At 40.4% G+C, this 15,089-nt stretch overlaps 2 protein-coding genes across 2 annotated transcripts; one reads left to right on the forward strand and one right to left on the reverse strand.

Moving 5' to 3' along the window:
- Positions 1 to 396: 396 nt before the first annotated feature.
- On the reverse strand, positions 397 to 4,149 carry atp6ap1b (ATPase H+ transporting accessory protein 1b). Its single transcript, XM_010875183.4, has 10 exons — positions 3,917 to 4,149; positions 3,476 to 3,602; positions 3,003 to 3,077; positions 2,661 to 2,854; positions 2,495 to 2,532; positions 2,274 to 2,359; positions 1,872 to 2,107; positions 1,649 to 1,702; positions 1,189 to 1,420; positions 397 to 980 (listed from the first exon to the last, which is right to left on the reverse strand). Exons 1-10 carry the CDS (start codon positions 4,039 to 4,041, stop codon positions 765 to 767), a joined length of 1,383 nt encoding a protein of 460 aa, XP_010873485.2. The 5' UTR covers positions 4,042 to 4,149; the 3' UTR covers positions 397 to 764.
- A 1,628-nt stretch (positions 4,150 to 5,777) lies between these two features.
- Positions 5,778 to 15,023, forward strand: gdi1 (GDP dissociation inhibitor 1). Its single transcript, XM_010875185.3, has 11 exons — positions 5,778 to 6,088; positions 6,951 to 7,058; positions 7,292 to 7,391; positions 7,563 to 7,697; positions 8,044 to 8,242; positions 8,499 to 8,630; positions 8,834 to 8,933; positions 9,138 to 9,309; positions 11,196 to 11,340; positions 11,484 to 11,538; positions 11,653 to 15,023. The coding sequence occupies exons 1-11, from the start codon at positions 6,044 to 6,046 to the stop codon at positions 11,803 to 11,805; spliced, it is 1,344 nt and encodes a 447-aa protein (XP_010873487.1). The 5' UTR covers positions 5,778 to 6,043; the 3' UTR covers positions 11,806 to 15,023.
- Positions 15,024 to 15,089: the final 66 nt, after the last annotated feature.

The following is a 15,089-nucleotide window of genomic DNA, read 5'->3' on the forward strand; positions in this document are numbered from 1 at the left end:
TCAAATGCAAGACTGAACATACTCATCTTAAATATACAAGCAACTGTTTCTATTATGTTCCTAGTCGAATAATCCTTAGGTATTTAGTACCAAGACTTAGAAGCATCATTTAGGAATCTCATATTGGATTTAGTTTTAATAAGAACCATTCTTATATAAGAATTTTTTGACTTTGTGATTTTTATGAAAACCAATCCAAACAATATTTATATAGGAAATAAGAATCCTATAGGACGGTTCTAAATCATGATAGAAAACCCTAAAGGTTTTCTAATTATGATCACATTTTAATAACAAGGCTGATAAACACAAGCAAGTGAAAAAAAACATATCAGTCCCAAAACATGCTGTGATCACATTCACTCAAGTCATTAAAATTGGCACAAAAAGGCTCTCTCAGTCACATAAACATCTGTATTACTTGTACAAACAAACCTCTTTGATTGGCACATGCGTGATCTGAGAAGGTATCAAGGCCTAACAGGAGTATTTACAGTATACTATGCAGTGTTTCCTTTAGGCAAGTGCAGATGAGGAGAGGTAATGGAATGTACCATTTAAAAACAGACAAACACGACAATAAAGGCTACGGGTGACTAAAGCAAATATGCAATCGACAATGGAATCCATTGAACAAGTCATGGGAGAACCCAAGTGGATGGAACATGGGGGTTCCAGCGTCTATGGCCAGACGCACAAGTGACCATGAAGTAGGGCAGACAGCACAAACACAGGTGGAACCAGGCTAGGTCTTCATTACTCCATCAGTCTGACTGAGGCACTGAGATCGAGGGGCCTTTTGGGTCGTCGAACCGGTCCATGGAGCGCAGCTGCATGATCATGTGCAGGCCATAGGTAAGGATCAGAACCATCAGCAGAGAGGTGATCAGGCCCATCCAGATCCCTGGCGTGAAGAAGCTAGCACAGTCACTGGCATAGGAGAAATTGGTTGTCCCGTTTAGTATACCGAACCCTTGGATCTAGATGGGGAAGAATTGAAACACAGCACAGACACAATTGGAAATAATGATTTGTAGACAGTGCTCCCTTCAAAAAAAGATTAGGTCAATCTACAAAGTGACTTTGGATGTAAATAAAGAATACATACAAATAAATAAACATTCATAGTTTTATTGAAGTTCTAAACCATGCAAAATGTAACCCCTGCATTTGATTGGCTCTTTGTACCTGGAAGTCAGTGAAGAGGATTCTCCACTGGGTGGCGTTCTGAGCACTGGGCACCAGAAGTGCATTCTGGAAGTTGTTGACATTTTGGCAGTGGAAGGAGTACTCTGCTGGGGCATAGATTCCACGGCTGCCGTTGTAGGTAACTATTGAAGTGTTGAATTCCAACTCCAGAGTGTCCAAGCTGAACCAATTCCGTGCCGACACAGGGTAGCGCCGCTGGCTCATGGAGAAGCTAGATATTATAAGACATGATGAGTGCTATGCTTCAATCTATGACAAGGCAGAAGCTAATAACTTTGAAGAACAACGTAAAGCGGAAAACTACGTGATTTGGTCTTAATGAGTTACAGTTCAAGGTTGGGTTTTGACTACAGTGATGAAAACAATTCATAGAATGTTTGATTTTTGTATTGAATTAGTATAAGTAATGTACAACTATTTTAAATTTGAATATACTTACATGAGACGAAAGGGATTGTAAGGTGGAAAAGAAGTCCCATAATCAACGACAAGCCTGATAAAGACAAGAGGATATCCATGTCATCCACCAGAGCACTGATTCCTTCTTGCTATATACAGGATAACTGTGTAATTTCATAATGCCAAAATAGGCAACAAAGAAACAAATCCATTTTACAATAAAAAGAAAGTGTCATGTCAGAAAAATATAATCTCAGGCATACTTTGAGTTGGTTTCATTACAGAAAGACCCAGCCGTGCTGACGTTAGCGGATGTTAGAGGACCGAGGTCAGTCCAAGCCTGGTCACTGAAGCTGACTCTGAGATTCTGGGCCCAGAGCATGATGCAAGGGCCACTAGTACCATTGAACATCAGAGGAGGGTTGACCTCATTTACAACTGTCTGCAGCAAGGAACGACTCATGGAAGACTGGCCTATCAGGGACGCCGCCTCAATAACCTAGGAAGCACGAAGAAGAGAAACACAAAATACAGCGAAAACTTTGAGAAGATGAATATAAACACGTATTTTCAGGTCAGGTCAAGGGACAGACAGTAGAAACGGCAACATGGAAAATGTGCTGATACATGGTGTCGATATGTTTGATTATTTTACTGTTACATACTCGTGAGGGCATCCGTCCAGTGTATATGGCGGTGTAGGGAACACCCTGGGTTTTCATGATGTTCAGAACCCTACCAATGATCTCATCTAGAGAGAGGGGAAAATTCTTAATTTAGACCATTTGTCTGATTTTGTTGAGTCATTAAAATAGTTACTGTATACATAACATTGACTAAAATAACAACAACATTTTAACAAGCATGTTAAATAACAAATATTTACCATTATTACGCAGAACATCCTTACAGGACAGGTAAGCACTGGAACGTAATAGAAGGACATTAGTGTGAAATAGAAACTCAAACTCCTTTAGGATTGTGAACTAATTAATCATTAAGTACTGCTCCAGAACCCTGGACTCTAGAAACACTTATTTTATTTGAGTTACCCAGAAGAATAAGGAAGGTTGAAAACCAGCAGAGTGTTGCCCGATGCGTTGAGGTGGACATGCTCCAGCGTGTCTGCGTCTATACTGATCGGTGATACACCAAGCTTCTCCTGTAGCAGACCTGGGACAGCACTTGCACCATGCCAAGACAGGGCAGGCAGCACCAAAGGTGAAGAGGAAGACTGTAATGCAGACTGGGAGAGAAAATGGGAGTCCAAATTGGTTATCAACCGACATCTGGGTCTACATTCATTAAGTTTCTTTAAACAGTGCTTGTGTCAGATCCCAAATATCCATGTAGTCTCATCTTGCTTATTGTGATCTGACAAGCAGAATGCTTACCTCCAGATTGGGAAATGCACTCTCTTGTTTGTTTCCAAACACTCCCCCATACCTTGTAAAGTCATCTTTGCTCAGCTATTTAGAAGAAAAAGAAAAAAAAAATCAATAACGATGTCCGTGTCATCTATGTTTGATATGAATGAATAATAGCGCTATATAACCTGTTAAAATCCATTTAATCATTACTACATATCCAAAACTCCAGTATTAAATGGTATGAAAATAGGAAGTACTTTAGGGGAAGTGGGGCTGAGGCACAATGTCACACCATAGTGAGAAACTCCAGATGAGGGCTTCATAAGTGGCTAACTAAAAAGTACTGGAAATGCCCTAGTGGCCCTTAAAACAAAAGTTTAGTATGATATTAAGCTTTACTGGCAGAATTGCATACTATGTGACCAAGCTTTGCCAAGTAGCAGACAATTTTACATTGTACAGCTGAATACAAGAATATGATTAATATCTGGCCTGACCTTGTCCTGTAGGAAGAGCAGCACGTTTTGAGGGGCAGACTCTAGAACGGAGTTTAAGTAGGACATCAGCTCAACATTAGATACTAGGTGACCAGCAGCTGGAGATGCCAGGGGTGGCAGAATATGCCTGTGAAGATAAACCAGTTTTATCTTAAATGGAATATACATTATACTTCAAGAGGTAGACCCAAATGAACAACTAACTTCTCAATAATTAAATAAAGTTTATAAAACAAAAAATAAATATTAGAAAATACACACATTTCTCTCAAATTAAAACGTAGGCAAGGTTTTATAAAAGTGAGTGGCGCTAGAGTACAGTAGCAAACTATATAGCAGCTTACAATACTTCTGAAGGGTCAGCTAGCTGAGCATGCTAGCTAAAGTAGCATAAACAGCGCTCATAGGCCCTACATTTTTTAACGAATAATCAATATTCACCCTTCACTGGACCACATTACAAGCGGTACTTGACTGCTGCAACTTCCAGTCGAAAACATGGTAAATGAAATAGCAATAAAGGCCACTGTAGTAGTCATTTTCCTCGACGACTCCGATCGGGCCATCTTCGTCGGTAATCTTTTCCGTAAAGTCCAAGTCACGTGGGGTAAATCAGCTGACTGTCATGTGAGTCAAAGGATCACTTCCTCCTAACTCAGCCTCGTTCAGTCCAATCCAGCCCAATGAAGTTCGGTCAGAGATTTTATGGAACGTGGGAGATGGGATGGCCAATGTAGCTAGGAACAACCAAACCCACTTGCTAACCAAGAGGGCGGTTAACCAATCGTGTTTAGGTTGTCATGTAGCGTCATGGGGATGTTAAACTACTCGTTAACCCTTTGTAGAAATCCAGGGTATAGGTCGAAAAACTCATTTCACAATGTAAAGCGACAACGAAGAACAAGCTTGAAATCACGAAAACAATATCTAATGTTCTGTTTCTTATTCACGTAACTCGTACTCATGAGTTCTGAGGACTCGCCCTACTGACCCTCAGATATTCAACGACTGCGCTTCTTGTTCCTGAATTACCCATAAAACACATCGCAGCACATTGTCAATACGGATACGGTATCAATTGGCGTAAATACGCCTGTTTCCAATCTCCTAAAAAGTATATCTGAGTCTGCGTGTGAATGGATGAACTCAACAGTGACTGTTGATGACAGTGCTGTACCTTGGTGTAGCTTGCGGTACAGACCAGTGGAGGCTAGTTACCAGACATGTGTGCTGTACACATTTTGAGATTTCAGTTGGTCACATATGTATCATGACAAGCCACACCCCGCCACACCTACCAAACTGGAGAGGCTGTTGAACACTGTTTAGCACTATTCGTTTCCCTACACAACAAACCTTGCCCTCAAGCAAAGAGAGGAGTTATAAATTAGACTAGGATCTGCAGGTTATAGTTTCCTTGATTCCTGGAAGATGTATTAGGCATAGCCTACGGTTGTGTCTATATGTGAACATCCTATGAAGTAATTTGTGAGGCCATAACATAAGTCCTTCATTAGGTCAAATCTCAAATTCTGGTTCAATATGATACGAAAGTTGTTAAACTCGGCGACTTGTTTTCCGCGAAAGATTCTGCGCTCACCTTGGTCCTGAAACGAGGATGTGAGTAGGTCACAGAATGATAAACCTGGCATTTGTCCATGGTGCTGACAAGTGACAGCTACGTGCATACATTTCCGGCCTTCATTTTTCTCGTGCTCATTCACTGATATAATTGATTTTGGAACCTAAACCTAAAATATCGTGGTTATAAATAAGTACGCAGTTGGACCTTTTATGTGTGTCTAAAATTGAGCGTAGCCTAGAGCGCAACATATACGGCGTACATTTCACCGTAATGATGCGGATGCATCATTTCGCACAAAGTAAGCTAGCCATTATTCTGTCTCCATAAGAAAGATTATGTCACACTTTAGCCTACACAGCTCGGGTAGGCCCATACAGAAGACAACATCGTTCACAGTCTTCTATCTGTGCCTTTTCATAACAGCAGTATCCGCGGAGGAATACATAAAGCATCCGCAATTGCTGCCCCTACCCCAATAAAAGGGACTGGAGGAGAAAACAAAATAAAACCCCACACAACGGAATTTAATCGAACAATTTCAGAAAACATAAATATTTGGGAATCTAGACTTGTATATTTTACTATAACATCCTAACGTTTTAAACGTAAAGAGCCACGGTGTTTTATGTTTCTCTGTTTCGTCTGTCATATGAGAATATAGGGGTGTAGTCTTATGAGGAGCTGACGCAAGGGATGTGCACTATTTTCCGACGCGAACGTATAATTTCTGTTCCACTGTGTTCCACGTTTAGGGACATCTTTGGTTGTTCTCGCCAGTGACAGTGTGTGGACCACATTTCACTTATCAATAAGACTAACCGATTATAAATAAATTAATACAAACTTAAAACAGCATCTAACCAAATTGCTCCAAAGAAACAAGGATATAATTGCGTCCGTTCTTCTACTGGGTTTCTTTTCTGACAATTCCCTGAAATTTCACGAGGCTGAAGAGGGCGAGACAGGAGAGGCGGTGATACAACATGGATGAGGAATATGATGTGATCGTTTTGGGGACCGGGCTCACAGTAAGTAGTCAAATTGATTTGCTTCATGTTTGGACTTCGCTTGGTAACGTAGGATACTGAGCCGTACATTCATGAAGTTTGCCTTTGTTCCCTTATTCATCTAAAAATGCAATCGATAGGAACATCTGCATCCCTACTGACTTTAGGGAAATGTGATGATTAAAAGCATATATGCCCGGAATCTGATATGATATGTTCGATTAATGGATACAACTGTTTATTTGCTTGCGTTTGCGTTGTCAGTGCGTTGTTTATTAGTTGTGCAGTTTAGGCGTAACCCCAGTGTGATGGTGAACTGGGCCTTCACTGAAAAGCGTTTGCGCAGGCCTGAGAATGGTTAGCAATGAATAGAACCTCTCCCTATAGTTGGGTAGTACATTAGCTACTATATAATGTATCCACGACTCGCTTCAGTTGTCACATACTGTTTAACTTTCGAATCAAATGTAAGCAGATGTAGCCTAGATGTCTCAAAAAAGTTATGATTTCAACCTGAATAATATAAATGATAATATTCACTAGAATATTTCTAATGTGTGTGTCTGTGTGTGTGTGTGTGTGCGTGCGTGAGTTTGTGTGTGTGGAGGGTGGCAGACGCAATAAGATAAAAGGTGTATTTTATTTATTAAAAAATATTCATTTTTAATATTAGTAAAATTGTTAGTGTCGTTAGAACAATGTTATGGCTGAAACATGCCCGAAACACCGCGCATGCGCACCTCTTCTTCTTCCCTCCTACACCCACTCCACCCTCTCTCTTTCCTCTGTTGGTCACACGCCTCCCTCCCTCCCTCTCTTTCATTCACACAATAGCTTGTTTTAATAACAACGTTTACGTATTTTGCTCTATCTTTTTTCTTAGGAATGTATCCTGTCTGGGATTATGTCTGTGAATGGAAAGAAAGTGCTGCACATGGATAGAAACCCCTACTATGGAGGTGAAAGCTCCTCCATTACCCCCCTGGAAGAGGTAAGGCTTGAGAAGAGTATGTACCTAATGGTCATTATTGTGTGCATCATTATCACACAAATATTTGTTCATATTTAATAAATTCAAATTTTCTATCCAGCCCTCAATAGTCTGTTATTTTATGATCCTATATTTTCTTAACATTTCTGCCTTAGGGTAATAGTGTGCCATTTGAAATACTACTTGTTAGAGTCTTGATTTATTTATTAACTAATGCACATATTCTTCCATAGCTGTACAAGCGATTTGGGCTGCCTGACAGCCCTCCAGATTCTATGGGACGTGGAAGAGACTGGAATGTGGACCTCATCCCCAAATTCCTTATGGCCAATGGTCAGTTTTCAGATTCGTTCTTGGTTTGCACATGACAGAAGTCAAATGTCAATGTCCATCTTGATACCAATAAAGCAAAACATGACATTACTCTTAATGAAAAAGAGTACCACCTTGAAGTTATTAAATGAAGACCACCCATTTTGTCTGTAACAAAAAAAAAAAAAACAGGTCAGCTTGTGAAGATGCTGCTATATACAGAGGTGACAAGATACCTGGACTTCAAAGTAGTGGAGGGAAGTTTTGTTTACAAGGGAGGAAAGATCTACAAGGTTCCCTCAACGGAGACTGAGGCGTTAGCTTCAAGTAAGTTTAAATGTATAGTACTGGGCAAAAGTCTTAGGCAATTGAAAGTGAGGCCATTTATTTGATATTAAGTGTTTTAATATATATATATATATATATATATATATATATATGAATATAATATATATCTTTTTACTTTTATTTATTTTTTACAAATAAACACTTTCCAAAAAAATGACTTTAGTTCTACTTTCAGGTGCCTAAGACTTTTGCACAGTACGGTGTACAGTCAATTGTAGATTGTTCTGAGTTTGCTATATGAACCATGAATGTTGCCGTATAATATTGTTTTACAGCATGCTGCATCATATGAGGCAAAAGTACAATTTTAGTTTTTTCCCTTCAGATCTTATGGGTATGTTTGAGAAGAGAAGGTTCCGTAAATTCCTAGTGTTTGTGGCAAACTTTGACGAGAACGACCCTAAGACCTTTGAGGGCGTCGACCCCAAAGTGACGACTATGAGAGACGTGTACAAAAAATTTGACCTGGGTCAGGATGTCATCGACTTCACTGGCCACGCCCTGGCCCTCTACAGGACAGACGAGTAAGATCACTCACTGAGATGTATTACTAATTACTGATATTTGATTAAGATTATACATTATCACCACTGTCAGGACATAAACTGAAATTCCAGTGTTACATTTTGGCATTGAGAAACAAATAATTGTTGTTTACTCTTTGAATTGAAATCGAATTGACCCCAACTCTAACTCTTTTAGACACTTTTTGCTCCTGTTAACTTGCTCTGGATACATTTCTTACACGAATGCATGTCTCTCTTTTCCCCTCATCTCCAGCTACCTTGATGTGCCCTGTTTGGAGACCATCAATCGCATCAAGTTGTACAGTGAATCCCTGGCCCGATATGGGAAAAGCCCATACCTGTATCCCCTCTATGGCCTAGGGGAGCTGCCTCAGGGATTTGCCAGGTCTGTGTGTAACATTTGTAATTGCTATGTCCTGTCTTCAGTAACACAAAGTTCTGCATGTTGATAGATCTGATGTCGCTCTGGATAAGGATATAAGAGTCTGACTGACTAAATTGTAGATGTAAAATGAACCCTATAGTTCACAGCATTATTACCATATGTTCATAATTGAGTACGATTCATAATCTCTCATACATTGTTAGGCTGAGTGCAATTTATGGAGGAACCTACATGCTCAACAAACCAGTGGAGGAGATAGTAATGGAGGATGGCCATGTGGTGGGAGTGAAGTCTGAGGGAGAGGTAAAACCACGACACACTCAGTTATTAAAAATCACAAACAAATCATCTGTGGAGTCACTTTTTCATTGCTTTAATGAATTAGTCAAGACACTGAGGGAAAGTGATCAATACCTAAACACAGGCAGCTGGTAGACGGAGGCATATTCAGTCTGTGCATGTATTAGATTGACATGGTGGTTTCTTCGATCTTGTCCATCCCGTCAGGTGGCCCGGTGCAAACAGTTGATCTGTGACCCCAGCTACATTCAGGACCGCGTGCGCAAGGCAGGTCAGGTGATCAGGGTCATCTGCATCCTCAGCCACCCCATCAAGAACACCAACGACGCCAACTCCTGCCAGATCATCATCCCTCAGAACCAGGTCAACCGCAAGTCAGGTGAGGAGTGGACCGAGTACAGGTTGGATGAGATTCGAGATTTTCTCTCTACCCCCTTTTGTTCCCCTCACATAGACGATAATAAAAGCAGTGCTGTTGGATTTTGTGAATACTGGTGAAGTCCTGTTAGAGTCTGGTTTTAACATGAAAATATACACTCACCTAAAGGATTATTAGGGACACCTGTTCAATTTCTCATTAATGCAATTATCTAATCAACCAATCACATGGCAGTTGCTTCAATGCATTTAGGGGTGTGGTCCTGGTCAAGACAATCTCCTGAACTCCAAACTGAATGTCAGAATGGGAAAGAAAGGTGATTTAAGCAATTTTGAGCGTGGCATGGTTGTTGGTGCCAGACGGGCCGGTCTGAGTATTTCACAATCTGCTCAGTTACTGGGATTTTCACGCACAACCATTTCTAGGGTTTACAAAGAATGGTGTGAAAAGGGAAAAACATCCAGTATGCGGCAGTCCTGTGGGCAAAAATGCCTTGTTGATGCTAGAGGTCAGAGGAGAATGGGCCGACTGATTCAAGCTGATAGAAGAGCAACTTTGACTGAAATAATCACTCGTTACAACTGAGGTATGCAGCAAAGCATTTGTGAAGCCACAACACGCACAACCTTGAGGTGGATGGGCTACAACAGCAGAAGACCCCACCGGGTACCACTCATCTCCACTACAAATAGGAAAAAGAGGCTACAATTTGCACGAGCTCACCAAAATTGGACAGTTGAAGACTGGAAGAATGTTGCCTGGTCTGATGAGTCTCGATTTCTGTTGAGACATTCAGATGGTAGAGTCAGAATTTGGCGTAAACCAAATGAGAACATGGATCCATCATGCCTTGTTACCACTGTGCAGGCTGGTGGTGGTGGTGTAATGGTGTGGGGGATGTTTTCTTGGCACACTTTAGGCCCCTTAGTGCCAATTGGGCATCGTTTAAATGCCACGGCCTACCTGAGCATTGTTTCTGACCATGTCCATCCCTTTATGACCACCATGTACCCATCCTCTGATGGCTACTTCCAGCAGGATAATGCACCATGTCACAAAGCTCTATTAATCATTTCAAATTGGTTTCTTGAACATGACAATGAGTTCACTGCACTGAAATGGCCCCCACAGTCACCAGATCTCAACCCAATAGAGCATCTTTGGGATGTGGTGGAACGGGAGCTTCGTGCCCTGGATGTGCATCCCACAAATCTCTGTCAACTGCAAGATGCTATCCTATCAATATGGGCCAACATTTCTAAAGAATGCTTTCAGCACCTTGTTGAATCAATGCCATGTAGAATTAAGGCAGTTCTGAAGGCGAAAGGGGGTCAAACACAGTATTAGTATGGTGTTCCTAATAATCCTTTAGGTGAGTGTAATACGTGGAGTTAGGCAGACCTTGAGATGTAGGCTAATATGTTGGCTAATTAAACGGCTACCTAGTGGAATTTTGTGAAACTGTTGGGAAAGAAATGGTCGCTGTGTAAAGGTTTTCGCATGCCTCCTTACAAAACGTAATCCTCACTCTTGAGTTTTTTTGAGGAACTGAGTACACAGATTGCTAGAGGCTCTACTGTTAGCCAAACCTGTCAACGCCGGTAAGATAGATGTCAGTGAAGTTTGCACGAGGAGATAACTTGCATTGGCGGGGCATTTTAATTGGTGTGCAAATCTGATCTACGCAGATAGGTCTTTTTTTATTTTTCTATTCCAGGAATTGAAAATGAAAATACCTATCAAAAGTACTTCAATACAATTTTATTAACATTCTTAAGAGGACTGCCAAGTTTATCACCCTTCTAAAATCCGACATTACAATATGTCTAGAATGTCTATCTTCGACTTCATCAAAACCTTTACCTTACTGTATCTCTTTCTTCTAGACATCTATGTGTGTATGATTTCCTATGCCCACAATGTGGCGGCCCAGGGGAAGTACATTGCCATTGTCAGCACCACTGTGGAGACTAGTGAGCCTGAGGCTGAGATAGAACCTGCTTTGGAGCTTCTGGAGCCCATTGACCAGAAGTATGTCATAACCTTCTTCTCTATCTTATTTGATAGTCACCTGTTGCTTCACTGCTGTCCAAAACTTGCTTGTACGATCACTCGTTACCAAAATAGCAGTGTTTTGTGAGTCAGTAACCAACACCGTTGCTCTTTATCTGCAGGTTTGTGTCCCTTAGTGACCTCTATGAGCCTACAGATGATGGTACTGAGAGCCAGGTGAGTCAATCATATCTAGACTTACCCTCTATATTACTACAGTACAAACATCAGGAGACTTGTTCTGAAGCAGGACAGTAGAGTAAAAACTGTGTGATTTTGTGTATCATCCAGATATTCGCCTCATCAGCCTACGATGCCACCACTCACTTCGAAACCACCTGCAACGACATCAAGGACATCTACAAGCGAATGACTGGAAGCGACTTTGACTTTGAGAACATGAAGCGCAAGCAGAATGATGTGTTTGGGGAGGATGAGCAATGAGAACGGAGGGGCATCACGGAGAGGGAGGTGCAGAGGAGGGTATGAACGGGGTAAACGGATGAAGGCAGAACAAGGTTGGAATCGTAGAAGGCAGAGTTAACAGTACAAAGGGGATAAGACATGCTGGGTAGGGTCCTGTATATAGGAGATAACTGGGTTCAGGGAGTTCTAGGAGACAGTGAGTGTAAAAGGAGAAAGTGGGTGTGGCTCTAAAAGGACAGAGTTGGTGTGGTTTAAGGAATCAGCGGGTGTGGTTCTAGAAGCAAACAGTGGGTGTGGTTTCAGACAACAGTGGGTGTGTTTCTAGAAGCAAAGAGGGGGTGTGGTTTTAGACAACCGTGGGTAAAGTTCTAGAAGCAAACAGTGGGTGTGATTTTAGAGTGGGTAAGGCTCTAGAAGGAGAATGTGGGTGTGGTTTCAGGCAAAAGTGGTTGTGGTTCTAGACGGAGACAGTGGGTCTGGTTCTGCCGTTAGGTTGTTGTCCTCCTTTTCACCCTCAACCTCTCCAGAGATCTCCGAACTCAAACACATTTAAACACACACAACACACACACACACACACACTATTCCGAGACTCACATTCCCTATCTTGTCACTGAAAAGCAGGGTTGATATGGTCTTTCATTCCATTTTAGATTACCTATAAACTACATGTCTGAACTATTATCATTAGAGGTAGGCCTATTCATTGTTGTTGCAATTTCACTTTTTCAAATATTGTCGATCTGACACATCAAGGGCAACAACGGTCAGTGACATCTAAATTCTCAACAATGGATATTGATATTGAAAGGATATTGATTGGAAATGTGAGAAAAGTTTGCGCACAGACAGTTTTTTTCATAGGACTCTACTAAGCTCCTGGATCCGTCTCGTCTAATTGACATGCATGCGTATTTTAAACACAGTAGTGTTGTATATAGAACATGATGACACGGCAGCGTTCTGAATGCTGGGCCATTTTCACACGGACCATTCCATCCAGTCAACCCTGCTTTCACTCTCTCCCCATTAACTGCTGGTCTTTTACCTGTGTTACTTATTTACATAGAAAACTGCTCAATTTTTTCGGCAAATCTCTCTCTGTCCGAACAAAAAAGTTTTAAAATGAAAATTGTTCAGTGGGCTGTTCTGTCAAACTGATGCTCACTTTGCAATGATGTCGTGTTCCCTGTGCTAGCAGGCAAGCTAACCGGTGTCTAACTGTTCTGCTTTCCCTTCGTTTGTCATGTGATATCGAATTTAGGATTTCAATTGTTTACGTTCTTTATTATTTTTGTTAAATTATTATGTTGTATTTCTTAATATTTGGTGCACATTTTCACTTGCTGAAGTTATGAAGTTTACTGAATTTGAAATGGACACATGGACTGGTCTTCTGAAGTGGACTTGAGGGTCAAACACTGAAAAGGGAATCTTTTGTGTACAAGAGTGAGAGAGTTAACTGCCTGTGAGGTTCTGTCTGGAGTATAGGTATGAGGGTAAGATTACAAGAATAAGTATGAAAGAGTTTGTAATGAGAGATTTGTAATCAAAATGAGAGCAGATTATTACATGTTGAGATACGATGAAGTGATAAAGACATCAAGGTCATAAATATGAATGTTGCGGATCACAAAATATTGCTTTTGTGTTGAAGATGGAAGACTGAACTCTTGGCTTGTAGTAAAAGTACCAGATCATGTTGTGGTCTAACTATCCCATGTTGTGTATGTCACATGGAATGACTAATTCCCTTCGACCTCCTGCAAGGCAACATCAACTAGTTGACAGAAAAGCTGACACTCCCAAAATATACACTACAATATCTAAATGCCGCATTAGAACTGATCACTGAGGCCACAATATAAAGTGTTACAACAAATACTGAGGCCACAATATAAAGCGTTACAACAAATACTGAGGCCACAATATAAAGCGTTACAACAAATACTGAGGCCACAATATAAAGCGTTACAACAAATACTAAGGCCACAATATAAAGTGCCTCCCCAGCATATGAACCAATACGCTTTGACCTGTTTTAGCCTTAATTTGGGGTCTTTTCAAATAGGTTTCAGTCCTCTCAAATTTGTATCATTGTTTTATATTTAAAAAATGACGTAATCTGCAGATTCCTTTCTAGATTCCTGTGCTTAGAGGGATCCAATATCAGTTTACTGACTTTCAGCAAATTTCCTGTGTCTTTCATGACTGCTAACTGTGAACATTGCAATTCCACCAAGTACCACCCAAATAGCCGTACATATCAATGTAATCTTGGAACTCTGGTCATTCTATTGCCACTGTCTGGTCACTCTTGTGGTTCTTTGGATTTGGCTGGACCCTGCAATGTCTCCTTTACTGTAGTGACCTCTAACCGACTGGTTAGTTATTTTAAGTACGTATCAATGGTGGGCAGCAATGGTGCAATAGGCTCCATTCAATTACTGTTAGAGTAACATGGTGGTAAGAGGGAATTATTGCCTATTGTGGTCCCTCCCGACCTAGACTTCTAAACTACTCAGTTATCACATATTTGAGGTGGCTTTATGTGTCTTATTATTATTTTATTATTTATCTGATGTTATGGTAGAAAGTTTAAGTCTGCTGTTGAATATGCGTTTTATCCTATTCATTTGTTAAAATAACTGATCTCAGAGTGATGCATATATGCCAACATCATTGTTTTTGTTTTGTTGTTATAGTATTTGTTGTGTCATGTTTTCTTTGATTTAGTGGTTATGATTACAGTTTCAAATGAGTTAAACATTATTAACGTCTTTTTAACAGTTTGTGATGAAAGCTGAATGATAACAAGCGTCTCTGGTCCTCGTTAATATGCTTTGATTAAGCTTTTAGTCATGTTTTAGACTAATTTCTACTGTTTAAGACAGTTTTTGCACAGTTTTAACTTGGTATGAATTTCTTCCTGGAATCCTGTTAGCTTGGTGAATAATGTCGCGTTTACTCTGCAAGCATAGCTGGTTATTACATCTTTCCCCCCTCACCACAAGAGGTCATCTCCTATTTTTTAATGCATTATGTGTTTGTACTGTATTAATTTAAGACTTTGGGCCTTTGACAAATATTTTTCATGATATCCCTTGAATATGAGGAAAACAGGTCAGACTGAGTAGTAGACAACGTACAGTCCCTTGTTTGATCACTAGTGTGTGAACAATGCCTAATAACGTCTTGTGTAACAAACAAACAAATAAAATGAATTAAACTATGAATGAAATGATAGAAAAAAAATTAAAAGCACATGGCAAACCTGAAAAGTCAAATCCCAAGAGTCTGTG

This window comes from Esox lucius, chromosome 12 (assembly GCF_011004845.1).
Source record: "Esox lucius isolate fEsoLuc1 chromosome 12, fEsoLuc1.pri, whole genome shotgun sequence".
Classification (NCBI taxonomy): Eukaryota; Metazoa; Chordata; class Actinopteri; order Esociformes; family Esocidae; genus Esox; species Esox lucius.

Excerpts from the sequence above, each read along its gene's own strand:
- gdi1 (XM_010875185.3), top strand. The coding sequence starts at position 6,044 with ATGGATGAGGAATATGATGTGATCGTTTTGGGGACCGGGCTCACA. Across the intron at positions 9,310-11,195 it reads CCAGGTCAACCGCAAGTCAG|ACATCTATGTGTGTATGATT; the intron begins GTGAGGAGTGGA and ends TCTTTCTTCTAG. Across the intron at positions 11,539-11,652 it reads ATGATGGTACTGAGAGCCAG|ATATTCGCCTCATCAGCCTA; the intron begins GTGAGTCAATCA and ends TGTATCATCCAG.
- atp6ap1b (XM_010875183.4), bottom strand. The coding sequence starts at position 4,041 with ATGGCCCGATCGGAGTCGTCGAGGAAAATGACTACTACAGTGGCCTTT. Across the intron at positions 2,855-3,002 it reads GTGCATTTCCCAATCTGGAG|TCTGCATTACAGTCTTCCTC; the intron begins GTAAGCATTCTG and ends TTTCTCTCCCAG. Across the intron at positions 981-1,188 it reads TCCTCTTCACTGACTTCCAG|ATCCAAGGGTTCGGTATACT; the intron begins GTACAAAGAGCC and ends TTCCCCATCTAG.